Genomic DNA, 27,879 nt, shown 5'->3' on the forward strand with positions numbered 1-27,879 from the left:
GAGGACTGACATGATATATAAAAATGTTTTTAAATATCATTCTGGCTGCTGTGTTAAGAATAGATGATAAGGAGGCTAGGATAGAAGTAGGAGAAGCTGTTGTATATCGTTCAGGCAGGGGATGGTGGTGGCTTTGACTAGAGGGGGAATGATGGAGGTGAAGAAAAATGGTGGGATTCCAGGCATGTGTTGAAGTTAGAACTGACAGGATTTGCTGATAGGTTGATGTGGACAGTCTCAGGATTAACTCTAAGATTAGAGCGGCTGTTTCCTGGATTGAGAAGATTGAGAAGGTGCAGGTTTAGGAGGGATGCCCAGGAGTTCTTTTCAGGGCATGTTATGTTTGAAGCGTGTTAGATGTCCACCTAGGGTTGGTGAGTATGCAGATGAAGCTAACGGTCAGGGTGCCCAGTATCTTACTAACGAATGAATGAATGAATCATTGAAAGGTAAAATCAGGAAGGAAATGTAGAAAACAAAAATTTGAAAGAGAATTGTAGTCAACTCCTTTATTATGTAGGACCCACATACATGGTCCTTTTCTCTCTACTTCCCAGTAGGTCTCCTTTTGACTCGAATAGATCTAAACTGGTAAGAGTTTGGAGAGATGGGGGTAGAAATATATTTGTGTGGGTATATTTATTTCTTTCAGAATCTACTTGTATCTAAGACATGACCCGTCTCAGAAAATTAGTTGATATTTAAAATTCTGCAGAGATATTCTAGCTGTATGGAATTGCTTTGTTTCATCAAAATGATTATAAAGGAAACCTTTTCATTTTGACTTCCATATAAAATTAAAAGTGTTTTACTGCACACACAAAAATTTCATAGACCACAGACTACATTTCCAAATCCTTCTTCACATTGTCAGTTCCCGAAGTGTCTTTTCTGCCTTTTATCTGTGTCTTACGGGGATGCCCATATTTGATAAAGCCTCATTCCACTCATGGCACAAATTGCAGCCTAATTGTCGTAGTTTAAAATGCTGTGAATTAAGTCTGTCATTTAACCGCATGATGAAATTTTCTTTAGGAAACATAAAGCCAGAAACTCACTGCATGTGAGTGATAAATCCGTGCTGGCACTTACTGCTTAATCCTGTTGATTTCAAAGGATCAAATCCAAAGTCATTGACAAATTTCACTGGCTTTTCCAACTTGTTTGGTTAACAGACATCCTTATTTATATAAAAGCTTAATAGTCCACAAATATTTGAACAGTACAGAAGGTATTCTGTGTGAACTGTTGGTAATACTGGAGCATGATGAACTTTAAACTAAAAATGGGGCAAACTCAGAATTTCCCCCCAAGGCTTTACCTTTAGCTTCTCTTGGAGTTCCACAGCTCTAAAAGGCCCTAGTATCCTGAGATATGTTAAACTCCAATAGAATATTCTTTGACTACACCTAGGATGTTCAGTAAACCTCGGAGTAGCAGTTTTTTAAGTCCACAATCAAATTTATGAAGAAATCAATTTATTTTTTATTGTTAACATTCTTGTAATAATTGACTAAACAGTGATCAGATTTAGCATTTATCAGCAAATTCCTAGAAAATGAAGTTGGTTTACCATTAAATTCTTTTTGCCTTCTGCTCAAGGAGGAGGAAAGATAAGATAAGAAATAGCACCTATGAGGGATGCAAGGACTTTAAAGGTCTTTCAGGTTACAGAGCCATGTTCTGCGTTTGGTGGACTTGAAGCTCTGAGATAAGGTTGCAGATACTTTTTAAACTCCGTAGATCAGGGGCGCCTGGTTGGTTCAGTGGGTTAAAGCCTCTGCCTTAGGCTCAGGTCCTGGGATCGAGTTCCGCATCAGGGTCCTGGGATCGAGTCCCGCATCAGGCTCTCTGCTCACCAGGGAGCCTGCTTCCCTTCCTCTCTCTCTTTGCCTGCCTCTCTGCCTACTTGTGATCTCTCTCTGTCAAATAAATAAATAAATAAATAAATAAATAAATAAAATAAAATAAAATAAACTCTGTAGATCAGACCACTAGTAGTTTAAACTATGGCTTTAACAAAATTTAGAGATTAATGAGAAGTACAACAGATTGTATCTTAGAGTGTTTTATTTCAAATGTGTGCGTCAGCAGTATATGGTAATAGTACGTTTGGTATTCCTCAGAGTAATGATTAGAAAAACCCATTCCTGGTTAACCTGGTTTACCTGGTTAACCATGCTTATAACACAAGACTAACCACTTAAACCACCTGGAGACATCATTCAGCCTAAGAGTTGAATCTGCAAACCCAGCTCTATGAGGTCATGTCTGTCGTCCAATATTAATCTTTCAAAGACCACAAGAAGAAAACTTTGCTTAAGACAGTACTCTATATTCTGTTACTCTGGTTCATCACCGCTATGTTCTTAGAACCAGAAGGTCACATAGCATTTACAGTTTTTTTTCCTGTTGTTAAAAAGAGGTTGTTAATTTATTAATTTAGCTACACGATTAGAGGCCTTACTCTCCATTCTCTCATTTATGTTTCTGTCATTCTGAGTATTCTTGTTTTGGCACAACACTACTAACTTTATGAAATATCAGATATTGTTTTCTAAAACTGCCAGAGGTAGAGGTCTCTGCTCTCCTCCCTGTCTCAGGTCCTTGAATACTACCCAAACTAGAACCATTTATCTTTGAACTTTCCTGTAGGATTCTTGAATTTGTCTGTTTGCTTCTGGCTTCTAGCAGTCATTTTCCACTTAGGATTCTGTCCTTTCTGCCATGCTGCTGAATGAGTGGTAGTTTCAGAGCTACTATTCCAATACATCTAACTTCTCTCCAGCCCTAAATTAAGTGCCCTAGGGAATTTTGTGCCAGAAATTACAGGGAGATTGAGTTAAAAATGAACCAAGGGGGAACTATACACTTAAAAATGGTTACGATGGTAAATTTTATGTTTTATGTATTTTACCTCAATAAGTTTTTTTAAATAAATAAACCAAGGGGAAATCTAAAGTGATATCCAGTGGTATCCACTTAAGTATTAATACTGAATTAAAAAGCAACCTTAGAAGTTATATTAAGTATATTAAGTTATATTAGGTATATTTAGAAACTGAAACCTAGAAAGATAAAGCAATTTGCGTAAGAGCTGAGAAGAGAGCCCAGTGTTTTCAACATTAGTCCATGTCTTTTTGGAGCTATCTTCTTTAATTACTCCCTTGACTTAAGAGTTAGCCATAATTAACCACTATGTCAATTTTATCTTCTTGGAACTGAATCGTAGTTTGTTCTTCATGAAGCATGCCTAGCCAGTTTTGTCCCCCTTTCACAGCAGGGAGCCTTGGACTTGGAGGCAGTGGGTAAGCCTAGGTGCTAATAATGGGTAAACTGGCTTAGAAAAGTGGCTGACTAACCTCTGTCTCAGAGGAAACCAGACCAGTCTCTTCACACCATCTGTGTCATAGAGAAAAATGAATACAGTTTGTGTGAGCAGTTCCCAAGCAGTTCTTCATTGCCAGTCGGGTTAGCTTTGATACCAAAAGACATCATCCCGGTGTGTAAAAAAATGGTTAATACAAGTGTATGTTTAATAAAGGACACAAAATATCACATAAATTGGCAAAAATGTTCGAAAGATTTCTTTGTGCAAGCGTACTTCATATTCTAGCTGAATAAGCCTCTCTTTTCTAGTATTGGAAATTTTATCAGTCCTATTTCTGCTGCGATGATGTTGCACAGCAACTCCACAATTCAGTGATCTGCATCAGGTATTTTTACTTTTTTTTTTTTTTTTTAAAGATTTTATTTATTTATTTGACAGAGATCACAAGTAGACAGGCAGAGAGAGAGAAAGGGAAGCAGGCTCCCTGCTGATTAGAGAGCCCGATACGGGGCTCGATCCCAGGACCCTGGGATCATGACCTGAGCTGAAGGCAGAGGCTTTAACCCACTAAGCCACCCAGGCGTCCCATATGTTTACTTTTTAAGTAAACTCCACATCTCACATGGGGCTGAAGAGTCATGTGCTATACCATCTAGGCTAGCCAGGCACCTAACAAATATTTTTTTATCTGTGGGTCAACTGGGGTGGCTCTACTTCAGGCTGTAGGTTGGGTTTTGGTCTCTTCCACATGTCTCTCATTCCGGGACATGCTCTTGTCATGGGAGACACCAGAGGTCAAGTCAAACTCACACACATTCCCCATGATCAAGACCAAAAGCAGTAGGGCAGGGATATTCATCAGCTCCTCTCCTGGGAGGCATTGCAGAGTTACCCAGCAGAGGATATAGAAGTCTGTTACAGGGAGAGAGTGAAGAAACCTCCCACAGAAACATTTCAACCTTGTAATGCCAGTGTGTTACTGAATTAACTGTTCTCTCTGATTTCAGATAGCTGGGGTCTTGGTTTTTTTCCAACTTGCCCTTCCCTTTCACTGTTAATCTTTCTCCCCAGTAACAAGTGACTTAACATATCATTGTTTCTTACTAGGTGGGACCCCAAGAAACATAAATCATAGACCATTGGCCAATAAACTAAGGGGCTCGACTTTTTCTGAACTTAGGTGGGAGACTTGATTTGCTCTTTAACTAACTTTATTACAAGAACTTCATTGACAAAATTCTTACTTAGTAGAGCTTAATCTATACTCTTGAGTTGTCTGTGCCAACGTCTTGCCTTACACTAGTTTCAGGTGTACAAGATAATGAATCAATCTCTACATATATTATCTGTGCTCACCACAAGTGTAGCTACTGTCTGTCACAAGGCAGTGCTATTAAAATACCATTGACTATATTCCCTGTGCTGTACCTTTCGTTCCTGTGACTTACTCATTCCACAACTGGAAGCCTCTGTCCTACTCCCTTTCACCCATTTTTACCCATTCCCCCCAACCCCCTCTCCATCTGTGCCCATTTCTGAATGAACCAGTTCAGCCTGGCTCCATTATTTCCCACTGCCATTCACCTGAAGAACTTAATGGAAATATATGTATCTGCCCTTTGATTTATGAGTGAATGATGGCAAGGTCTTAGATCGCAAATGTTTGCTAAAAATGTATCTTTTGAGTACATAGATAGAGAAACCAAATTACTAAAATTAATAGATTTGCTTCCTTTATCATCAGCGTCTTATTCTCCAAGTTTGGCATTTGAACCTAATTCCTAAAAATTAAGTGGTTTGGTAAATGATGATCAGTTCTCTGGACCGTATTTCTTTCCTTCTTAAATAATTACATATCAAAATAGCTATCTTGATGTATTTATCTGTGTAAAGAATGTGTTAGAAGTGTGAGCAGATTGCATTTATAAATATTATTATAACACTACCATAAATTGAGTAAATAGCACACAACATCAGTAGTTCAGCTTAGAGTGACTCATTTATCAGTCCAGTCATACTCATGACTCAGGAATAATTCACAACAGACTTTGAGGTCCCGTAGAGATGATAAAAATAGGTGGGATGAAAATACCTATTTAGGGAATTGTCTGGAATGTTGAATGCCATCAGATGACATCATCATCGGATAGTATTAAATACGGCTCTGGGCACTTTTCTAGGCTATTCAGTTGACATAATTTTTTAAATCACAGCCTAAAAAACAGTCTGGGACAGTTAATGAAATGTTACTGCATAAATTGAAATCAGTAAGAGAACCTAGCTATTGTTCTGAAATGATACTAAGAAGAGTTTATGAAGTTTCAGACAGTATCTCATCTTATGTCTGTAAGCCAGTATTGCCTCATGACATCTTTCTATTATTGTCTTGAAGGGCTGATTAAAAGATTTTATTTTTTATTGTTTAACCTTATTTTCTTGTATGTATTAAGAATTTGTTTGCATTGGGAAGTGAATTTTAGTTCCTTGTGGCTTGCACAGCAGCTCTTAATCAGGGCCATTCCCATAGTGGTACTTCATTTTTTTGTTTGAATTTTTGTTTAATGGAACTTATAGCTTATTAACGTAGAGTTCACCGTTTCAGATTATTTTTAAGTGCTTTTAAACTGTAAGTTAGATCAGGTCTCTCACCTGCTGAAAACCATTCAGCAGTTCCCCAGTATTTTAAACTACAGACTCCCTCCTAAGGCTTCCCAGTTCTCACTGAGTTTGACTTCACTTCTTCCGCTCCGTCACAGGCCCTCCCCTCTTCTTTGCTCTTGGTGTTTGGGCCTCACGGATGTCCTTTTGGCTTCATGGATGTGCCATAGCTGTTCCTTGAGTGCTTTTCTCCCCATTTGAAATAATTCCTGTTCATAAAGGCCTCTCCGGATCACCCTGTCTAAAGTGGCCTCCCCCAGATACTTTCCAGCTGATTGCCCTATTTCCCTGGCATTTATTATACTGTGCAATTATAATTCTTATGTTGTTTCCTCCCAAATAGAAGTTTCGAGAGGACAAATGGTTGAACATAGTGGCTGACACAAAAAAGTTACTCAAGTATTTGTTGAATGAATGAAGGATATCTCTTACACTCTACACTTAAAATAAAATTTTAACTTTCTTCCTTAATTTTATTTCATGAGGGAGAAAACACTGTGCTTTGATAATTGACCTGAAGAGAGTCAGTACAGTTGAGGGTCCAGGTAGTTATGCTACTGTGCTCATTACTCTGTTCTAATTAATTTTACTCTGACTCATGGCTGAGGGTGTGTGTGTGTGTGTATTTAAAGATTTATACACATACACAGAAAGTGAACCAAAAACCGTGTTCTTTGTACATGTTTATTTTTACAAGTCTTCTTGCTTGATCTCCCTTATTAAATATTTCAAAATTGCAAGTGCATATTTTATAACTACTAGACTCTTAGTAGACACTGCAGACAGCATATTTTCATGCACAGGATAAAGAAATTGCTGTGTGTGGACAGAAACCAATCCGATCGATGTGGAAATAAAACATTTTTAAAAGATTCTTTGCCATTAAGTTAGAATTCATGTGTGAAGCAGTTTAAGGTAGAGTCTTTTCACAAAAAAACAAAATTGGGGTTTATTACTGAGAAATCAGAGTAGTCCAAGGCTTAAATAATTTGTTCAAGGTCATACAGCAGTGAGAAGTAAACACTATTCAAAATCAAGCTTCTCTGACTCTAGAACTTATTTTTACTGTGCTTTGAAATCTCCCTAGGTCCAAAGAAATCAGAAATGTATTTTATTTGTATGTCTTATTAAAAGGTATGAAAAAAATTTTAAGTCTTCTGTTTGATATCCATTCCTATCATCAGAATTGCAACCTGTTGACTTCTTCGTGGGGATTATGAGTAATTTTAGAAAAGTGTGATATATTTGCTTTTAATTGTTGCTAAAAACTTTAAAACTTTATGTAACTAAAAACTCCTCTTCTCAGAAGACTGTTTTGCTTCAGTATTTCCACTAGGCTTGAAGAACTGATTTAGAGTCTAATAGATGCAAACAGTCTAATGTAGGGAAATGCCGAGAGTACGTTTAAATTGCCAAAGTATATACCACGTGCAACAATTTCCTTTTGTCAGACACAATTTGAAATGATTATATATTTACAAAGACGAACAGAAAAAACAAAATCTATAAAAGATTAAAAATCTGTAGATTCATGATCCATTCATAAGTTGTCTTGAGGTTAAAAGTGTAATTGAATATTTAAGTAATATTGTAATATTTAAAATTAGGGTAGCCTGTCTCATCCTAATTCAAAACTGATCATATACCTAATCCATTTTCTATTAGTGGTTACAGTGTAAGTTGATACACGTTAATGTGCTAAAAACCTTTCAGGTTTTTATTTAATGTGCCTTCCTTTCTTAGTTATATTTTATCTAAGGGTTATCAGTTAGAACCAACACAAGCTAAGTTGACAGAGATCAGAGTCCTGATCTCTGGTAAGATAGAATTTTATTTTACAGTGACATTTTGTACTGATTAGAGGGAAAAAAAAGATGTTAAAGTTGAGTAAAGATTTGAATATGATTTCTCTTCAAATTTGGTAATTAAATGAGAACTCCTCATAGATTTTGTAGGTTAGAGACCTCTGACCAGGATTTTATTGTCTAGGATGAGTTGTTTCTTTTAAGGCTAGTTAAGCAAAAAAAAAATGGATATCAGCCTTTTTACTTCCAAATTACAAATTGGTGAAATTATAAATTAAGTCCTTTTTTTTAAGATTTTATTTATTTATTTGACAGACAGAGATCACAAGTAGGCAGAGAGGCAGGCATGGAGAGAGAGAGGAGGAAGCAGGCTCCCTGCTGAGCAGAGTGCCCGATGCGGGGCTCCATCCCAGAACCCCGGGATCATGACCTGAGCTGAAGGCAGAGGCTTTAACCCACTGAGCCACCCAGACGCCCGACTGAAGAATTTTAAACTGAAAATTGGAAGATTGAAAGATTCTGACATCCCCAAAACTTAAGGAAATGCAACTGGCTGGGTTTCTTCACTTTGATAAGATACTGGGAAGCTGCCTCTTATCCCTGGGCGATAAGATGGGATGCTACTCTGGTGGAGGTGGTGGTGGTGATAGTTACAGTGGCTTAGAAGGTGGGAATGAAGTTCATAAAAAGAAAGATGAGCTCAGTCTTGAAATCACTGCAGCAGTAAATAGAAAGAAAATCTGTGTAGGTACACAGTTGAGTAATTGTTAAAAGGTCAAATGTGCCCGGCTAATCTAGAGGTTATTTTTGTAAAAATTCTGATCAATGAATGAAATCTCTCAAGGCAGAGTTCTGAACCTCGATTAAACCTCAGATGTTATAGACTCCCCCCCCCCCCACCTTGACATTGCACACAAAATTTTCTGTGTGTGTTTGTTTGTATGTAAGTGTAATTTTCGTTAGCTTCTCAATAGAACTGTGACCAAAGAGTCTCAGGCCAGAATGTTAAAACCGATCTTGGCTGGAGTGACTAAAGAGACACCCGGAGACTGGCACCAAGTGAGAAGAGTGCGAGGGAACTGACAATACCAGCTACGAATGGAGCAGAGCAGAGGTGATCCGCAAGAAGGTGATAGTTTAGATTAATTCTGTGAGGAGATGTGTATAGCAAAAGAAAGGCAAAGGGCCAGAACTAGATTATGGTAGTTTTATGTGCTGGAAGAGAAAGGTCATTTAGTGAAAGAAATGAAGAAAAACTATAAACAGAGAATCAATAGGGAGAGATGTTTATTTTGGAAAGCAATCAAGCATAAAATATAATTGAAAGGTCATAAAAGATGAGAACTGAGGAAAGGTAATTCACTTCGGCCTAGAGAAGTTGCTGGTAATTTTACTTTAAAGCAATGTCAGGGGCGCCTGGGTCGCTCGTGGGTTAAAGCCTCTGCCTTTGGCTCAGGTCATGGTCCCAGGGTCCTGGGATCAAGCCCCACATCGGGCTTTCTGCTCAGCAGGGAGCCTGCTTCCCTCTCTCTCTCTCTGCCTGCCTGTCCACTTGATTGTGATCTCTCTCTGTCAAATAAATAAATAAAATCTTAAAAAAAAATAAAAACAGGGCGCCTGGGTGGCTCAGTGGGTTAAGCCACTGCCTTCAGCTCAGGTCATGATCTCAGGGTCCTGGGATCGAGTTCTGCATCGGGCTTTCTGCAGCCTGCTTCCCTCTCTCTCTCTGCTTGCCTGTCTGCCTACTTGTGATCTCTGTCTGTCAAATAAATAAATAAAATCTTTAAAAAAAAAAAAAAGCAATGTCAGTGGAATATGAAACCCAAAAAATCCTATCATAAGGGGGCGCCTGGGTGGCTCAGTCGGTTAAGCATCTGCCTTTGGCTTGGATCATGACCCCAGGGTCCTGGGATTGAGCCCCACATTGGGCTCCCTGCTCAGTGAGGACTGTGCTTCTCCCTCTCCCCCTGCTCATGCTCACTCTCTCTCTCACTCTCTCAAATAAATAAATAAAATCTTTTTAAAAAGTGGGGAGGGGGACTTTTGGCTTAGTAGATGGGAAAGGAAAGTAGCCTGAGCCAAACCCTGATAATAACACTAGTAGCAGTCATAGTTGAAGTAACAGCAGCTAACGTGATTGAGCACTTGCATGTGTCAGGAACCACGAAGAGGGTTTTTTCTTTTTTAAATTGCTTTTTCCATTTAACCTTCACATGACCTTGTCAGGTGTTCTATTATTTTATTATTATAATAATCCTCTTCATCATCATCCCCAATTTTGGATTAGCAGATGGCGGTTGGCATGGGGCGGGGGGAGTTAAGTAATTTGCTCAAGGTCGCGTGGTCAGCAAGTGTGAAGACAGAATTTGAACCCAGGCAGCCCAGCTCCTGAGCCTTCATTTTTAACCCTGTGCTGTGAAATACTAGAAATATCTGCAGTGATGGAAGAGGAATATGGAAGGTTTCTATGTATTGCTATAAAATGAAAAAGAAAAAGGATAAAGGTTTTTGTATAAGAAGTGGGGAAGGGGCGCCTGGGTGGCTCAGTGGGTTAAGCCACTGCCTTCAGCTCAGGTCATGATCTCAGGGTCCTGGGATCGAGTTCTGCATCGGGCTTTCTGCAGCCTGCTTCCCTCTCGCTCTCTCTGCTTGCCTGCCTACTTGTGATCTCTCTCTGTCAAATAAACAAAATCTTAAAAAAAAAAAAAAAAAAGTGGGGAAAATACAATTATATATACATAATTGTACATATCAGATGAAATACAGGGTAAATAAAATTAATAAAAGTTACCTATAGGCAGAAGAACAGGGATAAAAAGTAAGACTTCTTGGATTGTATCTTATTGCATAGTTTTAATTTTGGCATCATTTTAAACATCAGGTAAGCTTTTTACATACTCAAAAAATAAACTTACACGGTAGGAATATACCACAGATAGCTTTTCAAATAACTCTGGAACAATAGAATTTGGACTGTACATTCTTTTTTGTTTCTTTGCACTGTGTGTTCTTAGGATGGTATAACCTCAAGATTAAAAAGAAATTTTAACTTTAAACTTCATCCAATAATTTTATTATTAATAGTAATATTAATATAGCTATTTTTACATTATTTCATATATATTGTAGGATAAAACAAGTAATTTATGTGAATATTAAGAACCAGGATCTTGGGGCGCCTGGGTGGCTCAGTGTGTCTGTCTTGTGTCTCAAGTTCTGATCCCAGAGTCCTGGGATCAAGCCCCGCATCGGGCTCCCTGCTCAGCAGGAAGCCTGCTTCTCCTTCTCCCACTCCTCCTGCTTGTGTTCCCTCTCTCACTGTGACTCTCTCTGTCAAATAAATAAAATCTTCAAAAAAAAAAAAAAAACGGGATTTTTTATGTTAGAGAAAAAGAAATACATGTGTAAAAATCAAAAGTAATTCTTGAAATGGGAAATTTGAAATGGAGTGAAGTCATTACTTTTTTTTTTTCTATTTAAAAAGACTTATTTCCTAGCTCTGTCTCTGAAAAGTCATAGAAGTAATACCAACCCCACCATACAAAGCACCCTGAGCACCCAGATACCATTCCCCAAGAAAGAGAACCAAGGCTTCTTGGAGAAGTGACTGATTCCAAGTTTGGGGCAAGAAGTATTCACGTTATGCGTAAGACATTTTTATTATGCCAGAAAGCAACAAAGTCATTGAATATTTCTGTATTTAAAAACAAAAACCTGTAAAGGGATTCTCACTGGACAAAGGTGGGAAAAATTTGAGCATCAAAAAGAACACTGACTGTAATTAATTGAAATAAATTGGATAAATTGAGTATGTAAGATTCCATGCACCCGTTATGATACTTAAGAGAATCATAAAATAGTAAAAAAACTAAAAAGTAAACAAACATAAAACTTAATAGTTCTCATTGGAGGTAGCCAACATGCCAGCCCCTTACTCTGAAAATCGGTTTGACTTAAGAAGAAGAATTAAGGGGCGCCTGGGTGGCTCAGTGGGTTAAGCCGCTGCCTTCAGCTCAGGTCATGATCCCAGGTCCTGGGTTCGAGCCCCGCATTGGGCTTTCTGCTCAGCAGGGAGCCTGCTTCCTCCTCTCTCCCTGCCTGCCTCTCTGCCTACTTGGGATTTCTCTCTGTCAAATAAATAAAATCTTTAAAAAAAAAAAAAAAAAAAAGAAGAATTAAACACTCATCCTTCCTGACCTATTGTAGTTACAGTTCAGGATAACTAAATACCTCAAATTGACAACAGAAGAATTTCATCTAGTAGTTGTGGCAGGAATAAAATAATTAGATAGTCACAGTTTTGCAACCCCTGATGAAGTAACTGGTTCAGGTTCAACCTCTAGTAAATACTAAAATTAATGCAGTGGTTCTCCAAGTACAGCCCCTGTTCCAGTATCTTAAGCATCACCTGGATACTTATAAAAAAATACATAAATTCTTGGGCCCTTTCCAACACCTGCTGTGTCAGAGACTCTAAAGATTAGGTCCCAGCAATCTGTTTTAACATGCCCTCTAAGGGTTCTGATGTACGCTGGAGCTTAAGAACCGTATTAGGAAAAAGAGAGATGAGACTGTTTCATTGCAGGACTGCTATTACCCCCACAACTCCATGACCAATCTTAGTGCTCCTAGAAGCCGGAGAACCGGATGTTGTATTCCTCCAAGTAGATGCACCTACGACATTCTCTTGCCGCCCTCCAAAAAAATTAAACTTGAATCGTTCTGTTCTTTATACTTGAATTCCAAATTATTGGAAATACAGGAAATAAGAGAATAAGTTAAGCGTTATCATGAGGAAGTAAAAGACAAACCCAGATTGTAAGATGACTGACTAGTTTCTTCAGCAAGTCAGTAGCATAGGAAAAGGGGAGGGAGGGAAACCGTTCCAGGGAAAAAAGGATTCCAAAGACAAAATAAACAATACAGAAAGTACGTCTTGGGGCTCCTGGGTGGCTCAGTCTGTTAAATGTCCAAAACTTCTTGGTTTCAGCTCAGGTCCTCATCTCAAGGTTGTGAGATTGAGCCCCATGTCAGTCTCCTTGCTGGTCATGGAGCCTGCCTAAGATTTTCTCTCTCCCTTTCCCTCTGCCCCTCCCCAGCTCTCTCTCTTTAGGGAAAAAAAAAAGTGCATCTTGTTTGGGTCCTGATTCCAGTAAGCCAACTAAGGAGACTTGAATTCAGACAGTGAATTAGATAATATTAAAGAATTGTTAATTTTGTTAGGTGTGGTGATGGTATTATGGTTATGTAAGGAAAAAAATTTCTTTTAAAGATACATAGAAGAGTATTTAGGGTGAAACAAAATGATGCCAACATTTGCTTTAGGTTACTACAGAAAAAAAAAAAAAAAGTAGATGAACCAAGTATGGTAATATGTTGACAACTCTTAAATCTGGGGGATTCAGGGACGCCTGGGTGGCTCAGTTGGTTAAGCAGCTGCCTTCGGCTCAGGTCATGATCCCAGCGTCCTGGGATCGAGTCCCGCATCGGGCTCCTTGCTTGGCAGGGAGCCTGCTTCTCCCTCTGCCTCTGCCTGCCATTCTGTCCGCCTGTGCTCGCTCTCTCTCCCTCTCTCTCTGACAAATAAAAAAAAAAAAAAAAAAAAAAAAAAATCTGGGGGATTCATTATATGGTTTTCTTCTACTCTCATATATGTTTGAAATTTTCATAATAAAAATAGAAAATTTTAAAAGATACCTACAGAAATTTTTATTAGGTTGTATTTATTCCTGTGCTAGCCTTTGTCGTGGTATATTGTAATTGCCTATTTACTTATCTATACCAGTATTTCTCAAGTTATCAATATTGAAAGATCAACTTCTTTAATTGTTTGATATAGACCGTGATTTTGATAAAATACAAAAGAATCAATCACCATAAAAGCAAAATGGGAGGAAAGGACGTACGAAATAAAACCTTAAAAGTTTTGTTATTAAAGTCAACAAAATTACATTTTACGTATCAGAACAAATGTAAACATAGGAAAAAGCAATTTTTTAATTGTACCCATCAAAAATACGCATACAGGCAATTAGTATGGAGAATTGCTGTTACACTCGCTTGTTCTGTAAGCATAATTAAGTTTGTCATGCACAACATGGGTGTGCATTTTGCATGTTACCTTGAGGACCTTGTGTATTAACTTGAGCTTGGACGGAGAACAGCACCCCTCCCAGAGCATGAGGAAGTGTACCTAATCCCATGTTCTTTCAGCACAGGTTTTTACCTCAGTTACTTCTGTTGCTGATTTCACAGCAGATGGTACAGTTTTCAGGGCTGCCCACACTGCAGAAATCATAGAGAAGGAGGAAGGTTCACTTGGAAGTGAACATACCAACCTTTTTAAACAGGCATTCTCTTAATCTTTCAAACATGGATGTTGTCATGCTTCTCACAGTGTGTTACATGTTTATTGTTACGCAATTCTGGCTTTACGTGGTAATTTTATGTCCAGGCATAGCATTCCTTTCCTGCCGCCCCCTCTCCCCGCCCCAGACAGTACCTTTCCTGCCAGGCTTCAGAACTTTCCTTCCTCCTTGGCTAGGGTGATACTGATTGGGACTGATCACTTCCAAAAACCAGTCTGTACTCTAGATTCTCTTGTGCTTCCTAGGACGCATTTTGTAGGTGACGCTTTGTTGTTGTTCCCCCATATACTTATATTTGTTCGCATTGGATCCATTAGGTTTCTCTGTGTTGCTAGAATCACAAAAATTTTTCACATTAGTTCACATTGACTCAGCATTTTTTTCCTTTTTTTTTTTTTTTTTAAAGAAAGTTTTTATTTATTTATTTGCAGAGAGAGGAAGAGCACAAGCAGGGCAAGCAGCAGGCCGGGGGGGAAGCAGGCTTCCCACTGAGCAAAGAGCCCAATGCTGGACTTGATCCCAGGGTTCTGGGATCATGTGTGACCTGAGCCGAAGGCAAATGCTTAACTCACTGAGCCACCCAGGTGTCCCTGACTCAGCATTTTCAGCAGAAAGAAATTTTGTCTCTCTGGAAAAGTCATTTATTTGTCTATGAGAAAATTGTGTCCTTAGAGCTACAGCTTAAGTGGCACTTGGTGGGGAGTTTCTGCAAAGATAATGCAAATTAGCCGAAAGATAATCCTGTAAAGAAAACACGCTGCATTTCCCTCAGTATTTGCCCACAGGGCCAACCCTTTGTTGAGATTTCCCTGTTCATCCAGTACAGAATTGAGGCTCTGGTTTACTCTTATGAACAGGTGACACATCGTTTATGTGGTAGTTAACTTAGACGTAGTCACTCTGATTGGACATTTTGACTGAAAATTCTATATATTCTTAAATGAATTTTTTTTCCCTGTAGAATTCTGAATGTCTATTATGTATGCTCTGGAAAGGCAAAAGGAAGATGTGGGGAGCTGATCATCTACATTTGTGATAATAGCAGATGAAGAAACATTATACAGAATGTCTGTTTACATTTTTTTTTTAATTTCAGTATAGTTGACGCACAATGTTATGTTAGTTTCAGGTGTACAACTTAGTGATTTGACGAGTTTATACCTTTTGCTATGTTCTCCACAATTGTAGCTACTGTCTGTCCCATTACATCACCATAGTGTCATTGACTATATTCCTCGTGCTCTAACCTTGATTCCTGCGACTTACTCATTTGGCTTGTATCTCCCTCTCCCCTTCACCCATTCTGCCCAGCCGCACACCTCATCCCCTCTGGCAACCATCAGTCTGTTCTCTGTATGTATAGGTCTGTCTGGCTTTTTTTTTTTTTTTCCCCCTATAGCCGATGTCAGAGAAATTACTGTCTGTGCTCACTTCTAGGTTTTTATGGTCCTAGACACATTCAGGTCTGTCTGCTTACATTTAAAGCCTCTAACATGTATAGTAGTAATATTCTACATTTTATAATGGTTGATGATACCATCCATGATCAGTCAGCTAAGTAGTTAATAAAAACTGTGCCTCTGCTGTTCCGTATATAGTCCTAAAAAAGTGTGGGGAGGACCTGAGAAAATGATATGGCCCCGACCTTCAGAAAGCTTAAGTGGAGGTATCTTATTTTCTAACATGCAGTGTGTTAGAGTCAACGCTGTGTGTGTGTGTGTATATACAAACCCAAACACGTACGCACTTTGAGATATCATTGAGATACGTGCAGGGAACTACAGCAGGAGCCAATGTGCTGTCATGATAAGGAGTTCAGAACGGTTGGAGATTAGTTCTACTTCAAGTGACCAGGAACTGTTTAAGGGCAAGGTGGCATTGAAAGGATAGTTAGGATTTCAGTGGGAGTCTAGTGAAGCATGATACAGTTTTTTAAAAGCAAACATTCGGGGCACTTGGGTGGCTCAGTGGGTTAAAGCCTCTGCCTTCAGCCCAGGTCACGGTCCCAGAGTCCTGGGATCGAGCCCCACATCAGGCTCTCTGCCTGCCTCTCTGCCTGCTTGTGATCTCTGCCTGCCATGTAAATAAATAGAATCTTTTTTAAAACATTAATTAATTAAAATAAAAATAACAAACATTTCAGATCAGCCATTCACTTAGCAGTTGTCTGAATTCAGCCCGATTCTGTTATCCCTCTGTTCTTCAGCTCCCTCATTTATAAAATGCAAATTAAAATTATAGTTATCGTAGAGGGGTTTTAGGATGATTAAGGGGGATACAGTGATACAAACATGCTTTATAAAGTGTAAAATGCTGTGGGGGGCCTGGGTGACTCAGTTGGTTAAGCGACTGCCTTCAGTTCAGTTCATGATCCTGGAGTCCCAGGATTGAGTCCCATATTGGGCTCCCTGCTCTGGCAGGGAGTCTGCTTCTCCTGCTGACCTCTTTCCTCTTATGCTCTTTCTTTCTCCCTCTCTCAAATAAATAAACAAAATCTTTTAAAAAAATAAAGTGTAAAATGCTGTACACACGTTAATTTTATAATAAATATTGAGGATGTCCTGAGCCAAAGCCATGGAATCTCAGTATCAGTAAATCACATAGTCTAGAGCAGAAAACATATGGAGATGAATGAATATTGATTTACCCATGCAGTTCCTAAGTTGGGAAAACAATTTTAAATTTTAGAAAAACCCGTCAAGAATTCTGCTGACCCTTTCCCCTCAAAAGATCATTTCAAAGGCCTTTTAGATGTTCAGGCAAAACTTGAATGAGCTATAATGTTTCGTTTTATTGAGTTCATGTAAACATACGCAGAATTAATTTTCAGGTAAACTGCTTTGATAGGGATTATAATATTGTACAAAGATAGCTAGTATATCTTGTGAAGTGTATTTGCTTAGAGAACCTGGCTATCGTGTTTGATTTAGAGAACAAGTCTTGGGTAGGTCAGAAGTGCTCCACCAAACAAAGCAGGGTGTGAATTATTTAAGCTGCTTCCAGGGACCACTGTTACGTTCCAGGTGGCTGCTGATAACTGTGGGAAATGATCGCTTACAAGAAAGATAGCCTTTGTCTGATGGGATGGTAGGAAATGGATTCATGGGTTTCTTTTTTTTTTTTTTTTAACATAAATTTTAACGTTTTAACATTTTAACATTTAACATAAATTTTAACATTTTAAATGTGGTTAGGAAAAATATTCAATAAACTTGTAAACAGAACAGAGGACGTGCTTAGGCATAAAAAAGCATTGTGAATTATACTGTGACTGTCATGCCACTTGCCGTTGTCTGGTCTTGGGCTCTCTCCATTTATTTGGACTCCCGTGAAATGTGATTGGAATTACTTTTCTCAAGGCAGAGAACCTGGAGAACGGCATGTTACTTGAATACTCACTCCTGTTGATTTAAAAAGCTTTTGAATAGGTGAAGGGGACTAAGAGTACACTTACCTTGATGAGCACTATGTAATATATGGAATTGTGAATCACTGTGTTATACACCTGAAACTAATATAGCACTGGGTATAAACTACACTGGAATTATAATAAAATCAATAAATAGGTTTTTGAGGAGAAAAAGTTCTGCCTACTAATAGTGGGGATTTTTTTTGTTGGTTGGATGGTTGGTTTTGATGAATAATCCTAAATTCTCTCTCTCTCTCTTTTTTTTTTCTAACAGACTACCTTGCTAATCATGGCCGGTTAAATGAGTCTGAGGCCAGGCGCAAATTCTGGCAAATCCTGTCCGCTGTTGATTATTGTCATGGCCGGAAAATCGTGCACCGTGATCTCAAGGCTGAAAATCTCCTGCTGGATAGCAACATGAACATCAAGCTAGCAGGTAGGGGGGACGCAGCTGGCTCTAACGTGGCAGGAACATTTCTACCAGTGCATCGGGCTTTCTTAAAGTGTGTTTTACTCACAGTTCTACGTGTAATGACAAGTAAGAGAAACAGGTTCATTGTTAATGTACATGGTGGCAGGACTGGGGTCTGATTTGTGGCCAGGGTCTTGTGCTCTGCTGGAAGAGGTCCATTTGTCTGCTTGTGTGCGTGAGGTAGGGGACTGGTAGCCAGACCAGAGGAGCAGCCCAGGTCGCTAGTGCTCTCCCTGCTGTCCTGGTCATGGGTGATCATGGCTGAGAGGGCACAGCTGATAAAAGTGTAATGAAGATGAATGCCTCACTCTGGTATAATAAGGTTTTGAGTTACACGTGGGAGGTTAAGGGTAGAGATTATTTTGCTAGTTTTTTCCTACAGTTTTCACAATTATAAGAGGTTTTATATTTTATAGCCCAAGTTTATTTATTCATATGGTCAAATATTCAATCAGTATTTACGTGTCAGGTACTGTGCTATGCTAGGTATACAGGGGATACAAATCGTCTGATTCTAAAAGTCTAGTGGGGAGATAAAAATAATTAAAATACAATATGTTGCCCAAAAATGTATATACGAACTGCAGTAGGAATCTAGGTGAAGGAACAGCAGTCCCCCTGCGAAGTCAGGGAGGCCTCACAGGAAAGGGACTATTCGAACTTGGGCTTGGGGGATGACTTAGAAGCTTGCCAGGAAGAGAAACGGAAGTGGGATATTACACACAGGCAAACTGTGTAAATACCACCGATGGAAGGGAAGGAGATTGAGACTGGTGTGGTGGGGAGCTATGGCTCAACATTGCTGGAATGTCAGATCTGTAGGCACAAGGAATCGACACAGGAGGCACAGGTAGGCAAAAAGCAGAATATAAAGAGTCTTGAACGCCATGAAAAAGATTTCAGAGTTTATTCTGTTGGTAATCGGGAGTGCAACCTACTGAAAATTGTAGGGTGGGGTAGGCGTGAAGGTGAACCTGGGCTACTCTGATTAGATTTCATGTTAGAAGAAGGTTTCTTTCTAGCAGCAGAGTGAAGATGGGTAGGAGGTGTGGGTAAGACTGAGGCAAGAACATTAATAAGGGATCTAAGGCAGAGTCCAATTACGAAGATGTGGGTCTGGGCTAGAGTAGCAGCAACAGAGGCTGTAGGCGTGGGAGGGAGACTTACTTCGGTTAGGGTATGGAAGAAGATAAGGGGCTTGAAGCAAAAGCCTACCAAAGTTTGCAAGTGCTGGTGTTTTGTTCTAGGATTATTCAAGAGGAACAGAGGGACACCCAGGTGAGAGGAGCTGACTGAGAAATTACTTGCTGACTAGCTAGGCTGGATACTCATTGGACTTCTAAGCTTAGAGACAAAACAACAGCCTTGGTTTGTTGCATTGTGGTATACAGTAGAAGCTAAAAGCCTCTGATTTGTGCACATAACTGTTTTTTTTTTTTTTTTAATTTTTATTTATTTATTTAACAGAGATCACAGATAGGTGGAGAGGCAGGCAGGGGCGGGGTGGGGGGGCGGATGCAGGCTCCCCACTGAGCAGAGAGCCCCATGCGGGGCTCGATCCCAGGACCCTGGGATCATGACCTGAGCCAAAGGCAGAGGCTTTAACACACTGAACCACCCAGGCGCCCCAGTAACTGGTTTATTTCTATGCCATTTCCCATTAGTTTTTGCCTTGGGCATTTGAGGGAAAGCAAATAATTAATTTTTACTTACTTTAACTTTTACTTTAATTTTAACAATTAATTTTAAATGCCAGTGTTACATATGGTTCAGGGAGGTAATGGATTTTCCATTCTGCAGGCTATGGCTTTTTTTTTCCTAATGGGATTGCCTGAATAAAAGAGTTTTTTAAGTTAATCAGTTTCAGTCCCATTATATATATAAAGATTTGTATTGATTTGTCTTTTCTGTTTTGAAAGTGCGCAGTATTGGTGTTTCCATAGTTTCTTATGTGTGTTCACTCCTCCCATTTGTGTGTTGTTGTGGTTTTTCTCCTCTTCTTTTGGCCTTTCCTTTGGTCTCATTCATCTCACTCCCGTTCGCCAGTCTTCAGAAGTGCCCTGTCCTGGGACTTTTCATTTACTTCTCGAAAGCATCTGCTGCCCTCAATTTGTCCCCTTCAGAGAAGGCTCATGTTTTTTGAAGTCCTTAACTCTGTAGAAAGAGAGAGTTAAGAGCTTCACCTTCATATTCCTTTATCACTAAAACAAAAAACTCACAAAAGCATACTTCCAAGGCGTTCTGGGAGTCTTTTTAGGCAGAGAAAGGTTAGCGGTGTGAGTCATATGCTGTGGAAATGACAGAGTGTTCTGTCACTAACATCTCAAAAGAAAATGTCAAAGTAGAACACCAAGGAAACTTGCAAACAAAATATACAGAATATTCCTTTAAGGTTATAACCAATTTTTGCCTGGCTATGTCTCCTGTAATTTTGGCGTATAAGATAGGTAGGTAAACTCAGTATTTCTAATGTCGTTAAGTGGTATTCATAGCGAGGTCTCTTTGACTTCAGGAAGCACAGATTCTGAGTTTCCAAGCATTATTGGTAAGTTTTTCCTCAAGGGTTACTCACTGATTTTTGGGTTTTATAATTTAGTATTGATGCATTTAGTGTCATTGATTCCATACCTCACAAGTGGAGACACGCATGTGCACGCGCACACACACACACACACACACACATGCAGTACATCTTAGCACTCAAATATCCTCTTGTCCACATTTTTCTGTCATTCTCACCACCGTTTACCCCAAATTTTAGTAAAAGTTTATTAAGCATCTACTGTGCTCCTAGGCAAAGTCCTGGGGATTGAAGTATTTCAAGACAAAAATGATAACAATGCAAAAAAGTTCAACTCTGCTGTCACCTGGAGGAGTTAACCCAAAACCAGAGCTTTAACTAAATATAACACAAGAAGATAATTATAAAGGCGATGAGGCTAGGAGAAAGACTAATTCTTCCTGAAAGAGCGAGGGAAATGATTAGCTAAGACTTGATTAAGAAGAAGGCATTTGTGGTGGGACAGAGGGGAGAAAAGCAAAGGGGCTGAGAGGTACAGATGGGGGCTCCAAGCAGGTAGATCAGCATATGCAAAGGCAGGCAGGCCAGAGAACTCAGATTGTGTAGGAAAGCTGTGGACCAGAGCTAGTGAGACATAAGCACCTGTGACAAATGACCGGGAAAGAGCCTGGACAGGTAGGCAGAGCTACATCATGGAGAATCTCACATGCCACCAGAAGTTTATATGTGTTTCCATTTTTCAAAGAATTTCTCCAGGATATTTATTTGTAATCCATAGATTTTATAACTTTTTTATAGTCTTGCTTTCCTTTAAAAACATCATCTTGTGATTTGTGAGGATTCCTCTTGAATTTTAAAGAATTCCAACACATTTAAGAAAGATGGGACTCCATGGAAAAACTGCAAGAACTCATAATAAAATGCACAATTATTTCCTCAAATTATACTTTGCTTATTCTCCTTATGAATTTCTCATTAATTGCTAAATGGGCTGAATAACTGAACTATGTTAGCCATCTTGTACGTTGAAATTGAAGAGAAAGTACAAACCAAAACTAGGTGTAAATTACAGTATTTGTCTCAGTTCATAAGACAGAAAATGGGGTAGAAGTATCAAATGTGGTTTATTTTCGTAAGAACAGAAACATGGCTTTGAAATCATTTTCTAATTTATGCTCCTCCAGTGGATAAAGACTTCAGATACTAATGAGCCATGGATCCGTCCATACCCGTGTGTTCATTGCGTCATTATGAGACCTCTGGCCTTCGCAAAATACCAGGCAGAATGCAAAGAAATACTGGCTTTCGTTCGTTGTAGTGGTTATGGTAAAACTTCCCCCTAGCTATTTTGGCTATGACCATTCAGGCATCAGCTTGAGAATAAATAGATGAAGGACATTTAGTTTTGTTCTTCACCTTTCCTAATCTGAAATGTTTGTAATAAATACTTAAAGATAAAAATGTATGAACTAGTTGGAGGAAGTTTTCAGAAAATATCACCATTCAAACAAGGCTTCTACGTAAAGACCGTGGAGCGTGATAGCAGACCGTGTTGGTGGGAACTCTGGCTGTGCCACGTAGCGGCTGTGTGACCTTGGGCTAACTATTTACGCTCACTGAGCCTATGTTTCCATATGTATGAAACAGATTCACCTGTTTCTCAGGAGTATCACAGGGACTTGTGATAATGTTAGAGACAGGAGGCCAGCGGGTAAGAGTACAGTCTCTAGAACCAGACTACTTGGCTTTGAATCGTGGTTCTGCCACTTACTGGATGGGTGACCTTGGACACGTTACCTAACATCTCTGTCCTCAGTTTCCTTATCTCTGAAGAGGGAATGGTAGAAGTTCATATCTCACAGCACTTACTAGTTAATATTTGCAAAATACTTAGAACAGTGCCTGGTACATAATTAATGCTATTTAAGTGTTCGTTAAATAAATTTGTTAAAGTCCTGGCACCATGTAAACACTCAGTGAAAGGGTAGCTATTCTTTGTATTCAGTATGTAATTGACTCCATGTGAAAACAAGTCCTAAAAATTCTGATAGTCATGTAACCCCCCTCACCATGTTTTTTTTTTAATTTACCAAGGCCTTAACACCTTATTAATACAAATCTCCAAAGAGTAAGTTTATTATTTATAATCTAAATTGTCTCTACTTGATATGAATTAATTTTTTTTCTAAGAGGGACTTTACACATAATTACTAATGTGTAATAGCCTGGTAGATCTGACTTCCTTTCTGAACTGACCCATGGACTTCCAAGTAACCCATCATCCCTCATTATCGTTTTTAACAACCTTCGTATTCACAGAAGCCTTGAGACAGCGTTTCTGCATATATAATTCCAGTTTCGTGCCCTGGAATCAAAAAGAGGCTAGGGGAGGCTGAGATAGGTAGTAAAATATTTGTTAGAAGTCTTCTGTTTTCTATCCTCCTGCCACTGGTATTATGTAGAAAGAGCTTTGCGTCAGCAAGCCCAGGGAGGCTGCCTCTTTATCCTTCAAGGCCCTGAGCACCAGCAACACATTAAGCCCGGACCATGGAAGAGTGCCCAGAGAGTTTTGTTGAGTTTTGTTTCGTTTTGGTTTTCTCTTCTCCCTCCCTGCTCTCCTCCCCACTTGGGGCTAAGGAAGACCATTTATTTGCTCCTCAGCTCACTCAACTCCCTTACGGCACACATCGATGCCCCACACTGTTCAGCAGGATCACATGTCGTCTTAGCTGTGGTGACCACTCTTGTTGCCCTGCTGCCAGATGGAGAGGGACTGACTGACATTTGCAGGGGAGCTGCGCACCTAGCCTTTCCTTGCTGCTGGGCAACAAAGCACGCAGCGACGTCAGTGCTGGCCAACCCCTGTGCCGTTGACATAATGTGTCCGCTTCATCTCCACCACTGGCCTGCCTTTCGTTTGTCAGCTTTCATTTCCTCCTAATTGTCTTCTCTGCTCCTGTAATAATAATTACAGAAGAGGTGTATCTCTCCAGCGAGACTGGGTATCTGAATTCTACTGGTAATTTTAGAAACAAGGATAAAATTAACCCTAAAGCCATCTGCTGCTCTGTAGGAGAATTTTTTAAATTATAAATTAGACATTATAAAACACTGCTGGAGATTTAAAATTGCTTTGGTGGTGTTGATTCCTAGAAGTTGTGTACTTTTTCTTAGCTTAAAGACTGGTTTTCGGGGTTTTGTTTTTTCCCTTTTCAGAAAAAGTTTATCTAATGACTTCTTCTGTTTCGTCTTTTTGTCATTTAAATAAAAATCCTGTAAGTATGTAGTAATTATCATTTTGCGACAGTAACAGTGACAGACTGTTTAACATCTTCTATATGTTTTTCACAACCTTTGTTTTATTCTCTGTTTTCTGGCTACTTGGAGAGTGGTCTGGGCACCAGCAGCATGAGCATCACTTGAAGCTTGTTAGAAATGCAGAGTATCAAGCCCAGCCCTAGACCCTCTGAATCAGAGTCTGCATTTTAGCACATTGTCCAGGTGGTTCGTGTGACTGCTCGCCTTTGATCTGTTCCCTTCCATCAAGGACAACAGAATTCTTTTGTGCTTGGTTCCCAGCAGACAGTAATCATGAGGATCAGTTCATTTACTCTGTGTAAGGTCCCGTTATTCCTAAAACAATGGACCTTTGCTAATGGTATTTGGGCACAGATAACTTGGGTAATTTAGTGATGACAGTAATAACAATTGGCATTTGTTGTCAGTAAGATACAGGTCAATCAGTCACTTTCAAAATAAGCAGACAGTAATAGCCCTTCTAGTACCGTTTTCAAATATATCCATAGTCTGTTACTGGTTAGTTAGATAAGACGTAATTAGAGGACTCAGCTTTTGAGGCCAAGTTCATTTCCATGAGATTCCATCAACAGTAACTGAATCAATTCTGTGGTTGTGCAAACCCTCTCTTCTGTAGACATCTTAAGCCACAAAGAAACCAGGTGAGAGAATATGGAAATCCTGGGAAATCTCAAAACCATTGTTAAGCGTAAAACCCCTAGAGAACTTGCCTTCGTGTTAGGGGTGTGGGCACACGTCATCTCACATGAAAAGACAAGATGTCTAATCAGCACACTGTGCATTCCTATAAAGAATGTGGATTCCTAAAATGAATGTAGGTATATATTTCTGACATTTACTTTGTAAACAATTATTTCCATCCCTAACGAAGGATGCTGTTGACATAGCATCTAATAACGTAGAGAAGAGAAAGCCATCTCTTGCCAAGTTCTGCTGGAAGAGAGCTAAATTAGAAAACCTCTGCTCTCTACGAATGTAAAAGATTTTTCCTGGGTTTATGACAGCCTTACCTCCTGCTCTGAGTTGGATTCAACTTCTCTGGCTAGTGATGTTCTTGGAACAGCTGTGATATAGTAAAAAACAAAAACAAAAAAACACCTGGCTTGCAGTTTAAAAAACCTGTATTTGAATGCTGGCCAAGCCACTCATAGCTAGCGGTAACTTGGGCAAGTCATTTAATCACTTTGAGCTTCAGTTTCCTTGTTTGTAAGACATGGACAGTCACATCTCACAGGGCTGTTATCACAATTAAATGAAATAATATATATTTTAAAAATACCAAGTAGGTAATGCCTGATTCAGTGTAGGCATGACGCAAATGTTTTTTGGATTTGATGATAACTCCTAAACCATGTTGAAGGATAAGTTGTCATTTGTTTCTAAAACTTCTCATGATTTCATATTGAACTTTCTTAAAATTAAGAGAATCTTTAAGAAAGATTTTTTTTCCTAATATATTTAAGAATGTTGAAAATCATAATTGATCTGACAAACTTAAGGTGTGTTATAAGGGCAAGTTCAGTTACTCCCCACACAAATGACAAATTACTGCAGAGGAAAGAAACTTTTTTATATTCAGAATTTTGTCAGAGTTGCTCAATCTTGTATGAATAAAAATAGTATCAAAATAACATAAGACTGAACCCTGGATTGGAGTGAGAAGTATCAGTATGAATTCATGGGTTTTTTAAAAATACATACACATATAGAAAGGTACAAGAATAAATATGGGGGGTGTATACATATATTTTAGCATTTGTACATATATTTCTTAACTCTCCCACTGACAGGGTCTAGAAGCAGTGACATCCAGCTACATCCAGGTCCTAGTCTTGGTTCTCTGTAAAAGGAACCAAGGCTCCTTGCAAAAGTGGCTGATTCCAGAGCTGGGGTAGGAAAACTAGAAAATGAGCCTGGAACTTCTTCTTATGCCAGAGATAAGGAAATACTTAAAATGAAATTTTAAAAGGATGAGGGCATACTGAAAGGATACAGAAGCCAACCTGAATTAGCTCTTCATGGCCGAAGCTGGAACTATTTGAGCACCCAAATAAATAATAGTATTGAATTATAACTAAGAATAAAATAAACGCTCGTGACAAATACAATGGCAGTATGATAAAAAAAAATAAATGATTTAATGAATAAATGAAAGGGGAAGAAGGGCAACTCTTCCTTAAAGAAGAATTATAATTAAGAAGTGTAGAAGACGTGGGGAAAATTAAAACTCACCGTTAGAACACTACTGTAATCATTGCTGCAGTCAAGGTCTACCAGTGAATGCTAAAGTGATGGGTGGAAAGTTTGAGAAACAGGATCTGTATAGTCTCAATGTATCTTCTCTAATGTACTAATTATAAAAGGTAAAAGAGTAACTTTACAATGGGGACACCCAGCAGAAAGCACCTTAATCAAGAGATCAGGCGACCTGCCCCCCCCCGTAATTAGACATAATACCATGCATTCCCTGATACAGTGCACTGAGAAGAGCACCTCATCTCTTGATGGTCTCCCCAAAAATCCATAATCTTTACCCAGTCATGAGGAAACACCAGGCAAAACCAGACTGAGAAACAGGCTACAAAACGTGTGACCTGTATTGTTCACGGTGAGGGAAGGCGGAAGAATGGAGACAGATTGGGGAAGCCTAAGGAGGCAGGACCACTGGATGCTCCATGGAATCCGGAGCGGAGTGGGCACGCTTGTGAGAAACCGGTGCTGTCTTCCTAAGGCCCGTAGCTTTGTTAATAGTACTGAGTCAGTGTTACTTTCTTAGTTTGGGTCATTTTGCTAATACGGTTACAGAAAATGTTAGCATTAGGGGAAGTGAGGTGAAGGGCATAGGGAGTCCTTACTGTATTGTTGCAACTCTTCTGGAAATCTAAAATTATTGCAGAATTGACGGTTAAATAATACTGAAGTGAATCCAGCATTGCATGGTGTTAAGTTTTATGGCGGAAAACAGAACACAAAATGTCTGAGGGACACAGCAGCCATCACTGTAGGTATTAACTTGCAGGCCAGGGGTAGAGAACACATGAGGCTGGACTGGTGTTTCGTTTCCAGCAAGGCCAGGCCGGACCAGAGGAGGCTGCCCAAGTTCCTGTCTTCCTAATGGTTTCCCAAAGTCAGATGATAACGTGGGGTCTTCTATTATCCTCTGTCACTGGGAGGCACTCGTCTGTGTTCTCACAGTGGTTGACACACGTACGCATTCGTCGGTTCAATGGAGGAATGAATTTGGTTGGCGCGATGAACACTAACCCTGCATTTGAATAGAAGGTGACAAATCCTGCCCAGCCCTGCCGCTTTCATGTCGCTTCGCTCTCGCTCACCCCTCACGTCCTCTCAGATGCTTTTAAGCAGAAAGCTGTAGACTGGGGCGCCTGGGTGGCTCAGTGGGTTAAAGTTTCTGCCTTCGGCTCAGGTCATGATGTCAAGGTCCTGGGATCCAGCCCCGCATTGGGCTCTCTGCTCAGCGGGGAGCCTGCGTCCTCCTCTTTCTCTGCCTGCCTCTCTGCCTACTTGTGGTATCTGTCAAATAAATAAATAAATAAAAATTTAAGGAAAAAAAAAAAGGAAAGCTGCAGACTGAATAATGCACATTAGCTAGGTTCCTGTGAAGAAATAAAAGGGCTTTTATTTTTAAGTGCCTTTCCATTGCCACTTGTTAAACCTGACAGTTATTAACTTGCTCAAAAATAGCTGCGTATCCCGGTGCCAGGGAAGGACACAAAGGTGGTGGCGCACAGGGAGGGTTCTGTCGTCCTACTCGCTCTCTAGCCCCGGTCTTCCGTCTTCACCAAGATACTAAATGTCTACCCTCACTTTCTCCTACAGTAAGGAAACCTTATGGGTTTTTAAGAAGAAATCCTCTTTAGAGAGCTTAGATCAGCTTCTGGTCCGCAGTAAGCACTTGGGAAAGAGAAGATGACAGTGTAGTCATTGCAGCAAACCTTTATTCAACAGCCGCTGTCTACAGCCCGCATGCTAAGTG

General features: G+C 39.5%; 1 protein-coding gene across 5 annotated transcripts in view; it reads left to right on the forward strand.

Moving 5' to 3' along the window:
• The window catches only part of SIK2 (salt inducible kinase 2), a 131,050-nt gene that overhangs the window by 72,290 nt on the left and 30,881 nt on the right, over window positions 1-27,879 (forward strand). For all 5 annotated transcript variants that reach the window (XM_047691658.1, XM_047691659.1, XM_047691660.1 and 2 more), the window contains exon 4: window positions 17,846-18,007. In XM_047691658.1, the coding sequence (XP_047547614.1) occupies window positions 17,846-18,007 (162 nt within the window). The remainder of the gene's footprint in view (window positions 1-17,845; window positions 18,008-27,879) is intronic.

The sequence above is a fragment of the Lutra lutra genome, chromosome 10 (genome assembly GCF_902655055.1).
Source record: "Lutra lutra chromosome 10, mLutLut1.2, whole genome shotgun sequence".
Taxonomy (NCBI): domain Eukaryota; kingdom Metazoa; phylum Chordata; class Mammalia; order Carnivora; family Mustelidae; genus Lutra; species Lutra lutra.